Raw genomic sequence first — 16,712 nt, forward strand, 5'->3', positions numbered from 1 at the left:
CACATTGGGGGTCAAAGTCAAAAGCGTTCAAATACTTCTCTATAAACACATAAGAGAGACAAAACCTTACTGCTAAATTGCTAAACCCTACATTTTAATATATGGAGATTCCAATATTTACTGTGGACGCTTTTACCAGTGTACCCTTCAAAGGTAACCCTGCCGCAGTTTGTCTCATAGAGAATGTAAGTATTAGGCACAGTCATATATTTTCAACTTTATGGCGAAGACATAAATTATTCATTGATAATTTTTATAATAAAGTCTAAACTTCTGAATATGATGAAACTTCTCTTTGCAATAAATTTAGGAACTTCAAGATGAACTTTATCAGAGCATTGCTGCTGAAATGAATTTATCAGACACTGCTTTTATCACAAGACGGAATTCCATGGATTTTTCCTCAGGTATTGTGTAATGTTGTGTAATCTGCAGACATAAACAACTCAATTGAACAGTCATGTCTAGTCTGTTTGTGTTATTTTTGTGGGTGTCTACAACAGTGACACTTGGTGAAAAGTCAAGCGACTGTAAACGTTACACACATAAATCTGTCCTTTGTATACTTTGAAAGGTGCAAGGTTTGGATTACGCTGGTTTTCCCCCCAAACCGAGGTTCCACTCTGTGGACATGCAACATTAGCCTCAGCAGCAGTGCTATTTCACATTAAAAGTAAGAAAGACATTGTGTACTCTCTCTTGTTCATCTAAATTACAATATGTAATTGAACTAATCTATTATAAAACCACAATATAATCACAGACAATGTCAACCCTGTTGTGGTGTTTGAGACAATGAGTGGGGAGCTGTATGTGCGTCAACATGGAGAATCATTAATCATGGACTTCCCCTTAAACAAGCCAAAACCTCAAGTAAGAGAAAAGAAAACCTTCCAGTTTCCTATACTATCTCATGGTAATTCAATTTAATGCAAACTGAGTTGACAATTCTTTCTTGATTTGCAGGACCAACACGAAGTCAAAGATCTTTTGAGGGCTAGTTTGACAGTTATCATTTATGTCTCATAATTTTAGTATTCCAATACAACAGCGGTTTTAGTGGAATACTGTTTTTATTACTCTGGCAGGCTGCTGTAGGAGATTTACCTATTCAGGATGTCTGCTATTCTGAAACCACAAAGAAACTGATGGTTCGTCTAGCCGACACATGTGACAGGTACCGCTGGAAAATCAGAAGCTAATAACTTCAATAATGCAAAGAAAGAACATGTTGCTTCAATGCAGTGAACTAAAATGTTGCTTCAATGTTTCATGATCCCGAACATTGATTTTGGTTGTTGGCAGGGGTAAACTTGTGTCTTTGAAGCCAAAAGCAGAAGTGCTGCTGAGACACGAGACCACTGGGAAGATCAAAAGTCTCATCATTACACTGAAAGGCGCAAAGACTGGACATGACTTCTACTCCCGTGTCTTTGCCCCGTGGGTCGGGGTCCCTGAAGATCCAGTCACTGGTTAGTTTGCAGTTTTATAATAAAAAGGAAAAAAGTGAAAATTTGTAAAATGACCAATGACTTAAAAAAGAATATCATAATGTAATCACATTGTATGAATATGGTTGTTTTTGAAAGCTTTTCACTCTATGTCTGAAAGGGTCTGCTCATACTGTTCTCGCTGGTTACTGGTCTGAGAAGCTCGGGAAAAAGAATATGTTGGGTAAAGGCCTATTTTTCATTCACTGCATAATTTTATCAATACACACACAAATAAAGACATCCAAATTTATCCTAAATTAATACTGACACTAGTACATATAAATAAAGTATTTTTTTTATAGTTGCATAATTAAAATGGATATTATTCAAAATAAGGTAGTAATCAGTTTTTTTTATGGAGCAGCTTACCAATGTTCCAGTCGAGGGGGAGAGCTGAAACTGGAAATAAGAGATGGTGGCCGACTCAACATTATTGGTCGGGCACAGATTATTCTTCAGGGAACTCTTAAAATCTAAATAAATTTATACAATCTACTCAATGCATTTAAAGATAGAATTGACAGGAATCACAGCATTTCTTTTTAAATTAATCAAATGCCATTTAAGAACAATCTTTTATTTAACAACATGAGAAATAACATTACAAATAAAAACATAACCTTATTTATAAAATGCACATACAAAAATAATCATGACACAACACTGATAAAAAGCACAAGGGCTTTAAAAACAGTGAGACGAGGTAGGAAATAATTGGCTAAAGAAAACATAACTTAATATGTAGTTGCAGTAATTAGTTATTGGCTTAATCCTGCATTAAGGAAGAGCTCTCAGGTCCATTGTGGACTAGAGACTGCCATAATAGCTTTTAAGAACTGATTTATTATCAATCTTGATTTAATTAATAAAACAAAAATAAACTTAACTTGGAAAATATCTCAAAACTTATGTATATTATTTTATTCAAGTTTTACAGTGTGAGTCTTTGTGAGGTATGCTGTGGATAAGGAGAGAACATTTTTCCTTGAGATCACATGTGGATGCTGGGTAGTGCCTCATGGGCAGCAGGAGGCAGCTGAAAGATGTTCCTTCAGTTAAGGAGAAATCAAATACAGTCTGTGTTTCCCCTTTAAAATAAATCTGCTTTTACCTATCAAGCTAAAGTATATTTCAATAATTATATTTTGTAGGCTAAACAAGACATAACATAACATTATTCTAAAGAAAAGGGTAAATAAATCAAATTTAACTCCGGAGATGCAGAATTTTTCGGTTGCTGGTTTTTACCTTTTTGACTTTCATAGTGGTGGTATCCACAAAGTTGTAATTTATGAATCACAAATGAACCACTGTTTTTAGTTAAAAATCTTTACTGTGCTGCTCAATAATCACCTACTTCTTGTATACGGTTGGGATTCGAAAATCAATTCTAATTCGGAATCGAAAGGTTAGAAATCAGATTGGAATCCAATTTTCTTTAAATCAGATACTTGAAATTTAAATAAAATTCCTATGTGCATATTTTCTGAAATGTGCATGTGTTAACTTGTGATCTGCTGATATCTCAATAAACACCCTTATGAAAATTAACCATATTTGTACTATAGTAAGCATAGTTTAACTAGAATTTGCAGTAAAGCACTGGAACCACAAATTTAAGATAGTTTCACTATAGTAACTAAAGTTAAACAATGATGAATTTAAACTATGGTAATAAAAATTGTAATAAAACATGAATATGCTCATGAATATATTTTTGCAAATCAGTCAATAAGCAGGCTATATGACCATACACTTTGATATCTAAATGTTTTAAATCAACTATGGAATCGAACTGGGAATCGATGAGAATCGAAATAAATAAGCAGAATCGGAATCGCTAAACATCAAGCGATACCCAACCTGAATGAGTGAATCAAACTACCCCTTTAATTGAGAGCACAAATAAACCTGTGAAGAAATACTGGATTACACTTTTTATAAATAAACATGCAATTGTTAAGCATGTCTTCCACAGATTATTGCATGCTGTATTGTAAAGGATATCATATCTTTCTCCTGAAGATGACAGAGGAGTTTCTCCAGCGGTGGATAACGGCGAAGGGAGGGGGCGGAGCCTAGCATGAGGAGCTTGTGTTTGGCTCTAGTGATGGCCACGTTCAACCTGCGCCAGTCTTGCAGCAATTCTCCCAACTGAAAAAAGCAGAGACAAAATGATCAAGCACATATCAGTCCAACAATTATCACTGCAGACCAAAATCCAGGAGCGGTTTATAAGACTTACGTTGCCCTCAGTGTTGCTCCTAACAAAAGACACAATGATGACGCTTTTGTCACGGCCCTGGTACTTGTCCACAGTGTTGACTTCCAGAGCTTTAAAGGTAGGTCCCTGCAGCAGACTCGAGATGGATTTCAGCTGCTGCCGGTACGGTGCAATGACCCCAATGTCAGCTGCCCTGCATCCAGCCTGCATCATCAACACAAAACAAGATTACATTTCCTATATTTTTGTAAATGTGCTTATAGATTACATTAAGAATTTCCTGATTCTTTAGAAGCTATTAGGTGTGTTAGAAGAGCTTATATTTGTGATTAACAAATGGCACGTTCTGACCTTCAGAAGCAGGGTGACAAGGGCTTGAACCAAGAGAGCTTCTGTCTGGTTACTGATTCCACCCTTCTCCACAGTCTCTTGAGCAGGTACCTGTAGAAATGATCATGCAGAAAATGTATGAAAGACAGATTTGGCATTCTATGAGATTTAACGCAAGACACATTTAAAGAAAACAAGAAAGCCAGACTGACCTCAGAGGTGTCCAGGAAACACACAGGGTTATTGGGCTCAAGTGCAGCCTGGACCCAAGCACTGTACTGTGGTTCACACACGTAAAGGTCCAGCTCTTTCTCAACCTGTGCTTTACTGGGCAGCTGCAATACTGCACTAGCTGTTCTTTCAGAGCCACACTCCAGTTTGCCCTCGTACATCAGAGCATTGCTCAGAGACATGATGGCACTGGAAAATACAAAGAAAATACCAAATTAATATCATTTTACGCTAATACTAACAATAAGTTGGTTCAAAGACACCTATCAATAATTGCAAAATAGAGTTGATTATGAATATTAAAAAGAGAATAGGGAAAAAGGTTCATTTTAACAAGCTTTAAAAATAGAATAGGCTTTAAACCGGTTTAAACAAACCTGTTCATTCGATACTGAACATTCAGCTGAACAACTGCATCACTGTGGTGCTCCAGACGTTTGAACAAACTCTCATCCATTCCCAAGGCCCTGAGTAACATTTACAATATTTAGAAAGTTATTCAAAATAATATAGATGATAAAAATAGTGTAATGGGCTTTTATATTCAAAGGACGCAGTTAAATCTCAAACCGGTGTTCTCAAGCCCTTGAAAGTTTTGTGACAGATGCAGTATCGAGTTTACCTGGCCTCAGCATTCTGTACAATAGGAGGGAGCTGTTGGTGATCTCCCACCAAGACGAAGCGCTGAGCATAAAACAGTGGACCCAAACACACAGGCTGACTGATCTGAGACGCCTCATCCACAATGCAGAAGTCAAAGCGTCTACGGCTGAAAATCGGATGCTTCACACCCATACAGGTGGTGGCCACAATGAGCTACGATAGACAATAAAGTGTTTTTAATATGGAATACTGCAACAAATGTGATTTAAAAAAAAAGACATGAGATATGACATGTATATATAATATACAAGTCTGAGAATATTTTTACTTCTTTGTTGTAGAGTTCTTCCAGCTCCTCCAGTGTTTGGATGTCTTTGGCCTGACCCGATTCCTCTGTAAAGGGCAGGATGTCATGGTGCACTTTCTGAGCGCGGCCCAATCGTAGGAAGCCGATCTTAAACCTTTTTAGCTTCAGAAGGATGTTATCCACAGCGGAGTGTGTGTAGCTGGTGAGAAGCACGCTGAAGCCGCAAGCATGGAGAATACGTACCTGTAAAGACAAAGGTACGATACAAAAATAAATCTGTGATTACGATTCCTTCAAGAAACGCGTTCATCAATTATTAACAAAAAACTAGCCCTCGATGCATAGATATAACATCATAACACAAAAGTTAAAGTAACCTGGTTTTAATTATGCAACTGAATATAATTATGAGGCAATACATTTACGTTTAATAGTTAAGGAATGGAACTCTCTTTGACAAAGATAAAAAACACTTACCAATGTACAAATGGTGGTAGTTTTCCCAGTACCAGGCATTCCCACAATAAGTGTATAATCTTTGGATAGCAGCACTTTTTTCATTGCTTGCTTCTGGGGTTTGTTGAGTCCTGATAGGAATCACATCATTAAAACTCACAAATCAGTTAAAGGCAGCAGTCACACTATTATTCACCAGAGCACATCAAGGGCACTTTACAATAAGCTCGGTAAAGAAAGAGTTGATGTAACCCATGGTTACCTTTCAGAATGTTGGCTACTGTGTCCTTGGCATCTCTAGGTAACACACTGCTCAGGCTGTCAATGAACTGAGGAGGCCTGAATTCCACGATCAACTCCCTTAATCTTTCACTGCATAAAAATACATGTATCATTTAATACAGTAAAAACACACCATGTATAAGATTTTGACTAATAAAACCTGATCTGACCTGTTTGGAGTGTTTTCCATCAACATAGAGAGGTTTCCTAAATGGGTGCTCAGGCCGCTCGCACCCTCATCCTGGTCCAATCGAAAAACTGTGCTCGTCGAATACTTGGAAAGATTTCTGAAACAGCAGTAATATGAAATTTGGTTAAAAAATACACAAACTGGACAATGGAGTGCAACCACAAAATTAATTCAAAAACCATGTACTGAATTTGTATCAGTCAGAAACGTACTTATCTAAAGAGCAAGTTACTCCAGTGATTGTAATGTCCGTGACGTATCCTGTGGCCAGGGCTATGAGCACCGAGTCCTGATCACTGACGACAATCCTATCGCCCACGATGAGCCCGGTAAGAGTCTGCTCTCCCTCCCTCCTCTCAAAGTTATGCTTATACACACCATCAGACAGAACATTGATGCTTCCAGCCAACCGCATGTTCCCTATGCAGCCTCCACTTTTCTCCCTGAGAATTAACACGATAACCGTCATACACACTATCTGTCATATACGTCACTGTTCTGTAAAAACACTCACCTCTGCTGTGGCGTCTGAAGCCAGATGTTGCGACGGCCTCCTTTGTTTTCCATAGTGAGAGCCTCCAGGCTGCAGAGCAGCAGCCAGTGGCTGAAGTACTGAAGATGCACCTCGCTGAGATGCTGGCTCTCCAACTGCAGAAAGTCCTTTACGTTTTCAGTTAGGTTCTCTTCAGGATCTCTCTCCACAGTTCTGGTTGAGAAAAATTAGACGCGTACGTTCCAGCTCAATGTAACCCACTTGATGTCTGTTTTAAAAGACATATACATTTGGAAGATGATAGTTCAGACATTACCTGTTGTAAAGGGCACAGTTTCTTCTCTGAGGACAGTATTTGCAGGTCTGCTGGTCAGATACAATGGCAGGCAATGGAGCCATGTGACTATTACCATCCACCTTAACCAAGTTGTTGCCACGGTGATGAGCCAGTGAGTTTCTTATTTTAATCAGCTCTGTAATAAATTTAAGAGTCATTTAGTGAATTAGTAACTTCATGTTGATGCATTTTCTCAAAAGGCATATCATATGGCTCTAGTCCACTTAGTCCAGCACAATCTCAAGAAACCTCTTTTTGTTTCATACAAGTAACACAGTTGTGGAACGACATTGTAAATACATAAATCTTCAAACACACTACAATACAAACAAACAAACAAACCTCTCTGTCCATGTGGTTGCCCACAACAGGATGTAGACTGCCAGTCTTCAGGTAGACAAGAAAACCAGCTTCTGGATCATACCGTCTATCTGAGCTCATCAGAGTGTAGAGGATAACCTACAACATAGAGAACTATTATAATAACATCATTTTTTTTACATGTAACATATTTACAAAACATTTTTTACCTGACTGCGATGCTCGATGGAGTTGGACTCTTTGCCGGTTTTCAGCTCCAGAGGAACAATCCTATCTATCGGCTTTTTGCCCTTGCGATGAATCCTGACACCCGCGGTCACATCAATCTTCCCTTTCAGGCCAAACCGCGGAGACCAGATGTTCTCCTCGATGTCCGCAAAATCTGTGACTGTCACAGTACAGGTCGAATCTTGTTTGCTCAGAGCTCCGTCACTGGGGCTAACAATTCACAATAAAAAAAAAAATAAACACCATTAATACTCACTTTGTAAGCTATACACTGCCATACAGTCCATGCTCTTAACATCTTAAAGTGTTTCTTGTTGAAATATATTAAATAATGTACACTCACAGTTTCAGGGTCAGCTGTTTGTTCCCGGCCTGTGGTGAAGTGTGGACATATTGTTTCGCCCACTCAGATAAAGAGGGAAGATATTCTTCAACTTCCTGTCTCATTTCTGCCTGGTTAAGCTTTAGACTGTACCTAATTCAGAAAAAAACAGACACAAACCATAGTTAGTGATGTCATTTTACAACTTTATTAAGGTGTTGACATAAACAGCAATATTGCTGTAGCGGTTAAACATTGTGTTACCACTCTATAGAAATATTTTATGTAACAATATTTGGATTTTATCACTTACATTTGGCCGAGGTAGTTAGGGCTTCTCAGTGCCTCTGTAGCAAACTTTTGTATCCTCTCTGGGGAAAAGTCTGAAGACATAGCTGCTTTTTGAAAGATATCATGAACGATGGTACCATTTAGCATTTGTTTGGATCCACCATCGAATGACTGGTTTATAAAAACACACAAAGCACATATCCTGAATATAAAAATTTCTTAAAATGAGACAGTGGAATATGGAAACGTTTAACACCATTAAAATGAAAAGTATACTATTCATGCATGCACAATATGTTTATCACAACGTGTCTTAAAATACTGTAGAAATGAACTTTACATTTACATTTAGGCATTTGGCAGACGCATTTATCCAAAGCGACTTACATTGCTTTATCCTATACATTTTACATAGGTATTTGCAATCGCCTGGGATCGAACCCACAACCTTGCGTTGTTGACGCAATGCTCTTACCACTGAGCTACAGGAAACTTGTTTAATAAATAGTTTTTCAGTAATATTTTTAATTTTTCTCTCATGTAACTTTCCAATATCTTTCATTTCCACACCTTGAACATCTCTCCCAGCACACCTCTCCTCATACAGCGGATACTGCTGGCAATAGTGGTCCCAGACATCAGCAGGTCAGGCAACAAAACCAGGAAACCAGAGTCTCCATCAATGGTCCACACACCAGAAACACACCTCCCTTCCAGATGAATGATGTCACCCACAGCAACTGAAGAACTCTCCCTTTAGTTGAAATGTCAATATTGTTATATTGATTTATACCCAATCTATACAAGAAGCTCTCGATCACAAGTAACATCTCCTACCAGCCATCTTTGAGAATGCAGGTCTCTGTGGGATGTGTCGTCTTTGAGCAGGTGATATTCAAGTGTTTCTCTGTGTAACCTTGTAATGAGGTCGTTTCCTGTACATCCAGAACCCAATATCGATTATGAACACCAGAGGCAAGTATAGCATGTTCTGGAATGCCTTTGTGTTTTCTAAGTCAAAGAAAAATAAGTGTTGTGTGTTAAGGCCTGCAACAATAAATAAAACAAAAACAAATGTGTTTACATAAACAAGCAAAGTATTCATACCCAAGATTAAACTTCTTGGGTTTCGGCGCCTCCAATGTTTGTTCGGTGACATCATCAAACCAATCGTCCATCAGATCATTAAATTCATCCTCCACTGACAAAGTCTTCCCATCAGCACTTTTGTCTTTCGTTTGCAGTTCAGCCGTAACTTTCAAAGGTCTCTTCATAGTGACAGGACAGCTGACAAAACGCTCTTCATCACTGGAACCTTTTTGTGTTCTTGAAGAATGTGACATCACAAGATCAAGCACATTTATTTCATTTATTGGGTCGGACTCTGTGTTCAGTGTAACTGAATTCTCTTTGTCACATTTCCCAAAGCTCAGACGGTTCGAAAATGTCTTTGAAAGTTTTACGACACCATTTGTTTTCCCATTCAGTTTAGCACAAGGACCAGGTACCATTCGGCCATTCTCAAAACGAGCAATATCAGCTTTTATTTTTTTCACAGGACTCTTTGAGAACGCTTTCAGCAATGAGTCTTCAGGGACATCTATGTTGGTTCCCGGTAAGTTTGAGTCAGCATAAGACCCTATTGGGATTTTCTGAACGCTCATGGTTCTAGGTCGCTTGGCACTCTGGATGTTCTCTGAACTGTACAACAACCTTTTGACAGAACCAGAATGATTTGTGCCATTCTTGGGCTCAAAACTATCCACCGGCTCTGGACTGATGTGTTTCGGTGGCTTCCTCAGCTTTCGTGTCGCCAGGCTGGTTTTACCCCTGACAGCTTTAGAGTGCAGACCCCGTGACACAGGTGAGCGCTTCTCATACAAGATGTTTGGAGAGATGCTGTTCTTGATCCTCAAACTATCTGGAGTGTCTGGAACAGCAGAAGGGTCTGGAGACTGGGGGACCTTTTTGTCCTCCACAAAACTAGTTTTAAACGACAGGGAGGCTCCTGCTGTCTTTTTGGGAGATTTTGCTGAAACCTTAAAATGCATAAAAAGTAATCTCATAAAATGGTCAGAGATGAGCACTTTAAAATACAGACTGCATTCCCCTTAGGGAAATATGGTTTTGTTATAGTAACTATACATTGAAAGTTATTTAAGACTTTTAATAAAACCATGGGAAAGTAAGATTAGTGACTTTACCTTTGAAATGAAAAAAGCAGAAATATTTGACTGCACTCCATTGTACTCCATCTACAACACAGAAAGATAGTGTTATGACATCAAAATGACCGAAACATTCCTGTTCCAAAACACGTTTACTAGAACCAGAAATCTGCTGTTTGATCATTATGAAAAAAACATGGAAATTAATGAATGCGGAGTAACTTTACTTACAGAAGGTCGGCTGGATTTACACTTCATCATCGCGGACTATAGGTAATGTTAAATGAGTAAAACGACTTAATTTGAAAAGATCCAATACGTCATTAAATGCGATCACATCGCTATGACAACTGGACATTAAAATAGCAAATGTTGTGCTCAGCATAAAACCCAGACTGTGATCTTGAAATTCCCGCGTAACAAAAAAACATCTAAAGACTGTAGATATCGACAAGAATGTGCAGAGGTATCACTAATAAAGGGGAAAAGTGCAACACCCCACTTCCGGTCTTGCTAAGGACGTCCCTCCTTCGAGTAAAAAGAGCCAATCAGGGAGAGACTCCAGTCTGTACTGAGCGCTGTGATGCGCTCATGCGCAGTAGGGTATCGTGGATACAACGTGTTTTTAGCGCTCAAGAAACAACATGTATGACACAGTTGATGCAATAAAATTGTCTTATTCTGAACTTTGCTAACGATATGAGAGATATCTGTATTCCCCATTCAAGAAGATATGACTTGACTAAAGGGGCTGGCCGGAGGCGTTGCAAATATGTCCGGCTAGTGCGGAGACTTTCTTTACAGGGACTTTGATCAGGCAAATGTTTCCTCGTCTTTCTTCACATCGCCACCTATTGGAGGTGACATTTGTCTCGCCTTTGAATTTATAGGCGAACGACTGTTAACAAATCTGGCATCAAATAGACTCGTTTAGGTTGTTGCTCTGAGGTACGTTTGCTTTAGATAGAAACAGAGTGATTTTTTCAACATTTTGTTCTGCGCTTATTGAGGTGATTACGTTAATTTCCCACCGAAGTTAATATGTGAAAAATGAAATACAACCAGGCATGGTTATTTAGATGTGTTTTCTTATTTGCAGACATGCACAGTTTCTTGTAATGTAATACACTTATGACATACTGTGAGCATGATGTGACATCTGAGCCTCGTTTCTGAAATATTCATGCTAAGCTCCCACACAGACAGTAGAAGGTCCACTAACATGGATGCTGGAGAGGAACTAAAATGTGCTGTGTGTGTAGAGCCCTTTACAGATCCTGTTCGCCTTCCATGTGGACACAATTTTTGCCAGTCTTGCATCCGAGTGGTCTGGAACATGGATGACCCAGAAACCTGTAGAGGGGGGCCTATGTTCTGTCCTGAATGTCAGATATTACTTCCATCTGAACTAAAGCTAGAGATCAACACAGGTCTTCAAAGAAAAGTGCGAGATGTCTTTGCACGAGAACAGCTGGATCATTCTTCCCAGATGCCACCTTCATCTATCATGTGTGACCACTGTATTGAGAAGACAGAGGTGGCTGTGAAGAGCTGTCTCACCTGCGATGCCTCGCTGTGTTCTGCTCACACTCTAATGCACCAACAGAGAGAGGCTTTCAGATGGCACTCCCTCATTGAGGCAACAGAGGATTTGATTTCCTTCAAGTGTAAGGATCATGGGGAGGAACTGAAGCTCTTTTGTCAGGAAGACCAGGCTCCTGTATGTTGTCTGTGTATTGTGGTTGGATCACATAAGAATCACCAAGCTGTCAAGTTGCAGGAAGCATGCTCAGAATTCAAGGTAAAGTCTTGAATAAAAGCACTTTTATTATTTGACAAACACATTTTGATAAGACAATGTTTATTGCATTAGGAACAATAATTGATCTGACTACATTTTATTGTTTCATAGAAGGTGCTTAGAAACAAAGAATCAATTCTTCTCCAGAATAGATGTTTAGCTCAGCAGGCTTTGCAAGATTTGGAAGAATTATTTTCAGAAGTCTCGGTGGGTATTTCACGAAGAGTATAAATGTATAATGCAAGTAAAAACCCTTAAAATGTATAAAATTACTGCAGTAAAATAACTTGCTTTTCAGAAAAACACAGAAGCATGTAGACTCAACATAGTTGAGAACTATAGGCAGATAAAAACACTGATCGAGGAGGATGAGAAGCTGATGTTGACCATTCTGGAAACAGAGGAGTTTTACACAAACAAGTGTCTAAAATGGAGAAGTGAATCACTGCAGTGTCAAATTGGAGATATTAACACTGTCTTAAAATCAAGCCAGTCGCTCCTCCAGGAAGAGAATGACATCGTATTTCTACAGGTACATATTACAGTTTATAGACTGGGATTTATTTATTCTTATACAGCCGCAGAAAAGAATAAGAGACCCTTCCAAATGTTCATTTCAAAAGCATTTCTAGATGTATTGGTCATTACAGTCCAGTCTTTGTTCAATTTTAACAGCATCAAACCTGTGTTAAAAATCAAGGTCACCACGTAAAAAAATATTTCAAAACTTTTCCTAAATACATATAATACTGCTGTATTGCTTAAAAGTGAATATGAATTTGTTTAATCTGCAGTATTTGAGGACTGAAAAAATACAGAGCATTTTATCTGTTATTTTGATCTGTTTTTCCAGTGGTCATTTTCTGCAAATAAATGCAAAAAGAAACAATATTTTTGTGTGGAATTTGGTAGAAATGTTGTTAGTAGTTAGAATAAAACAAAAATTAACATTTTACCTTAACACATGCCAATAAATAGTACATTTTCAGATTTTTTTAATTAAAAAAAAGCATACTATTCCCCGGTGTGCTAAAAATAACAGACTGCAAAATTACTTTTACAGCTTCTCAAAAACCATGGATTTGGGTGAGTTCTATTTATTGCTTTCTCCATGTCTTGTACTTACTGTAGTACTGTATATTATACTCGCAAATTATGTTTCAAGACACATCCATGAAGTAATTTATAACTGCAGTGAAACAGTTGTACCAAACTAATCTTTGAAACAGTCCGTCGTTGTGGTTGTAGGTCCAGAGTGGATTTGCTACGTGTGCCCGTAATTCAGCAAGAGTACAAACCCCCCCGACAAGATGAAGACAGTAAAACATCTTGCTGACAACTTACAAGAAGTGGTTTTTCAAAACACTAAGCGACTGTGGTCTAGTAAGTGGTATTATTTTTTAAAGAACATCAATAAAAAAATTACTTTTATTGGTATGTCATCCAATTTTACAAAAGTTTACATAATCTCACTTGTCATATACTGATACCCTAAGGTCTCAGAGAAATAAGTCTAGATCCAAAGACAGCGCACCCTGAGTTAGAAGTCTCAGCAGACAGCCTGGAGGTAGCCTGGAGTAAGAAACCAACCCAAGACGCAACACCGAAAACTCACATCACTTCTCAGTACAGTGTTCGGGGCAAGGAGAGATTCTCTTGTGGATCTCACTATTGGGAGGTGGCCGTATGGAATAAACCCTATTGGTTGATTGGTTTGTCATATGGGTCAGCCACTGGAGAAGAGGATCTAGATCATTGCAGTCGTGACTGTAACAATGTGTTTTGCTACATATATCATGGCAATGGAATATATCTTGTTTGTCAGAACTCGAAAGAAAAGGCACTGACAACAGGGAAAAAGATTCAAAAACTTGGAGTGTGGGTAGATATTGAGAAAGGCGCTGTGAGGTTTTATGACGCTGACATGCTGACACTGCTTCAGTCATTCTCTGTTGAATTTTTAGGCCCAGTGTACCCCATTTTTAATCCATGTATAGATTTAAATAGACAGAATAGCCAGCCTCTAACCATTGTGCATCTAAGGAACAAAAATAAGTCTTAAAGCCCTCGACAAATGTCCAATCTATTTATAGCTCTTTCAATATTTATTTAATATATTTAGGGTTTGTTGTAGTTTCATCTTATGTTTTTTAATTTATTTATTTTCATTTTTAGGTTTATTGCTTTGCACTCCACTGCAAAGAAAAATGAAGAAATAAGAAAATGTAAATAACTAACAAGGTTCGATAGACAATAATATACCTATAATGATGCAAATACAGCTATACAGGTAACACTTTATAGTAATAGTCTTTGTTAACATTAATCAATGCATTAGCCAACATGTACTTACAATGAGTAATATTTTTTGCAGTGATTATAAATCTTTATTAAAGGAATAGCTCATCCAAAAATGAAAAATATGTCATTATTTACTCACCCTCAGGTTGTTTCAAACCGGTATAGGCCTACATTTATTTGTTCCAATGAACACAGAGAAAGATATTTGGAATAATGTTGGCAATTTTCAGTTCTGGGACGTCATCCACTTCCATAGTAGGAAAAAATATATTGTTTTTTGTTCTGTTGAACACATAATGAGATATTTTGAAGAATATAGAAAAACAGAGAGTTCTCAGGCACCTTTGACTACCATTTCACTCAAAGATGTCCCTGAACTGAAAATTACAATCATACTTTCAAATATCCTTCTGTGTTCATTGGATCAAAGTAATTTAAACAGGTATGAATTTACATAAGGGTAAGTCAATGATGACAGAATTTTCATTTTTGGGTGAACTATCCCTTAAAGCTGGCAATATTTGTAATTGTCTGCTCATGTGTGTCCATTGCATGTTAACTAATAATAACGTTGAATTTGATTTTAATTTAAGAGTATAATCGTTGTCAGTTTTTCTTTAACTAATGTTAACCAACAGAACCTTATTGTGAATGTGAATTGCTACCGTATACAAATCCTGCTATGTATAGCTTACTGTGCTCTCGCGTGACGGAACAAGGTTGTCCACAAACTTACGTTAGGCTCGCATTAGTCAACATAAATCATTCCTTGACAGAGTTGTACCCACCTCTATCACAGTGCTTTAGTCTCCGGTCGGATTCCCTTCAGTGATCTGTGAATGTGATACTGGCGCTCCCTAAAGTCACAACACAAGAGCGTATTAACAGCTTCATGTGCTCGCGGAACTGTCCACTTCAGCACCACAGCGTCAAATATCTGCCGCATCGGAACCTTTTCGTGGACATCATCACTCGTTTGATGTGTGAAGTTGCTTGTCCCTGCTTATCATTCATTGGAAGTAAACAATAAGGTATGACACACGAGCTCTCGCAACATCTTAAACATACCGAGTATCCAGTTAAATTTCAGTCATTTGAGCACGCACGATATCACGTGAGCTCAGATATTGTGCGGTCGCATTTACTGAGAATGTTTGTTTTATGAATAGGCTACCATGTTAGCTCCCAAAAGTCCTTGTTTGTTTGACTCATTCTAGAAACCTAGGTATAGAAATTAAGCTCAGATGCTTTCCCTGTTGAAAACAGCATATGCCGGTTTGGTATGTTTTGCTGCTGGTTTAAGCTGGTCATGTGATGGTCCAGCGTCAAAACATACCAAAGTCAGCATATGTTGTTTTTTTCAAAAGGGTTAAGCTCAGCACCAATTTGTTCCCAAGGTTATTGTTGTCACCAGTCACCCTAGAAGTTGTCTGGAGCAGTCAGTCAGAGTAAAGTATTCTTTCCAAGCTCTCAGATAACATAGTACGTAATGTACATAGTCTGCTAGTCCCTAATGTCTCTAGGTGAGATGACTGCACACTACACTTAGTCCATGATACACTAAGGCCTATACTGTATTGTGTTGATTGCATGAAATAGTTCTGTGACTTGAGTTATATACTAAAGTAGTACTTGCATGTGTTTGCCTTTTTTTCGCTTAAAATGGCCCTTTTCAATTTAATATAAAAATGGAACAGGCATGTGTTCATCTGATTTATGTCAAACCAGTACAACCCCAAGCTTTACAGTATAGACTAACAAACAAAACTGTGAGATTTTTTATATTTTAGGTTATACAAATGCTTACAATTGTTTCGTGACTTTTATTTAAACTCATGACTTCAATACAATAAGTAGGACAGAAATGTGGTGCTGTGGCCTATTTGGCCCTCCCCCTTCTACCTTTCCCCTAACTCGATGAAGATCAGCCAGAAGAGATTAAGTTCTTACATTTTAAATGTTGAGATCTTGGCTCATCCAATTGCTTTAGTGTTACACTGCAAATAGATGTCACGATATAAGACGTAAAATACACAATTATTATGGCCAAAAGAATTAATGATAAGAATATTTTTGCAGTATATATTAAAATGGTTTGTTAAAGAAATAAACGACTTCACCAAACTTTCTGATTTCCCTTTTTTATTTATTGGGCACAAATCACATTAAAATACAATAGGGAGGTGCTTCTAACGAATTGACTATAAAAGGAAAAATTGTTGATGAATAGTTGACCATATTATGATATATGTAGAATTAACACAATATCGATAATCATTATTTTTTATTTCATGGTCACTGACAGTACTGCCATATTATGTGACCCCTAGTTCT

General features: G+C 37.9%; 2 protein-coding genes across 2 annotated transcripts; one reads left to right on the top strand and one right to left on the bottom strand.

Annotated features, from left to right (window-relative positions):
• The first annotated feature begins 20 nt into the window (after nucleotides 1–20).
• LOC130431773 (phenazine biosynthesis-like domain-containing protein) lies at nucleotides 21–2,390 on the top strand. The gene is made up of 9 exons (XM_056760955.1): nucleotides 21–185; nucleotides 311–407; nucleotides 575–673; nucleotides 764–873; nucleotides 967–996; nucleotides 1,089–1,177; nucleotides 1,306–1,472; nucleotides 1,612–1,674; nucleotides 1,858–2,390. The coding sequence occupies exons 1-9, from the start codon at nucleotides 102–104 to the stop codon at nucleotides 1,968–1,970; spliced, it is 852 nt and encodes a 283-aa protein (XP_056616933.1). The 5' UTR covers nucleotides 21–101; the 3' UTR covers nucleotides 1,971–2,390.
• On the bottom strand, nucleotides 2,023–10,706 carry dna2 (DNA replication helicase/nuclease 2). The gene is made up of 23 exons (XM_056760956.1): nucleotides 10,508–10,706; nucleotides 10,313–10,363; nucleotides 9,216–10,147; nucleotides 8,946–9,119; nucleotides 8,679–8,862; nucleotides 8,131–8,279; nucleotides 7,839–7,970; nucleotides 7,477–7,705; nucleotides 7,289–7,405; nucleotides 6,926–7,080; nucleotides 6,631–6,822; nucleotides 6,329–6,559; nucleotides 6,097–6,213; nucleotides 5,907–6,016; nucleotides 5,666–5,775; nucleotides 5,210–5,431; nucleotides 4,901–5,094; nucleotides 4,656–4,745; nucleotides 4,260–4,467; nucleotides 4,069–4,158; nucleotides 3,739–3,921; nucleotides 3,499–3,647; nucleotides 2,023–2,536 (listed from the first exon to the last, which is right to left on the bottom strand). The coding sequence occupies exons 1-23, from the start codon at nucleotides 10,535–10,537 to the stop codon at nucleotides 2,485–2,487; spliced, it is 4,101 nt and encodes a 1,366-aa protein (XP_056616934.1). The 5' UTR covers nucleotides 10,538–10,706; the 3' UTR covers nucleotides 2,023–2,484.
• Between the last annotated feature and the right edge of the window lie 6,006 nt (nucleotides 10,707–16,712).

The sequence above is a fragment of the Triplophysa dalaica genome, chromosome 11 (assembly GCF_015846415.1).
Source record: "Triplophysa dalaica isolate WHDGS20190420 chromosome 11, ASM1584641v1, whole genome shotgun sequence".
In the NCBI taxonomy this organism is placed as follows: Eukaryota; Metazoa; Chordata; class Actinopteri; order Cypriniformes; family Nemacheilidae; genus Triplophysa; species Triplophysa dalaica.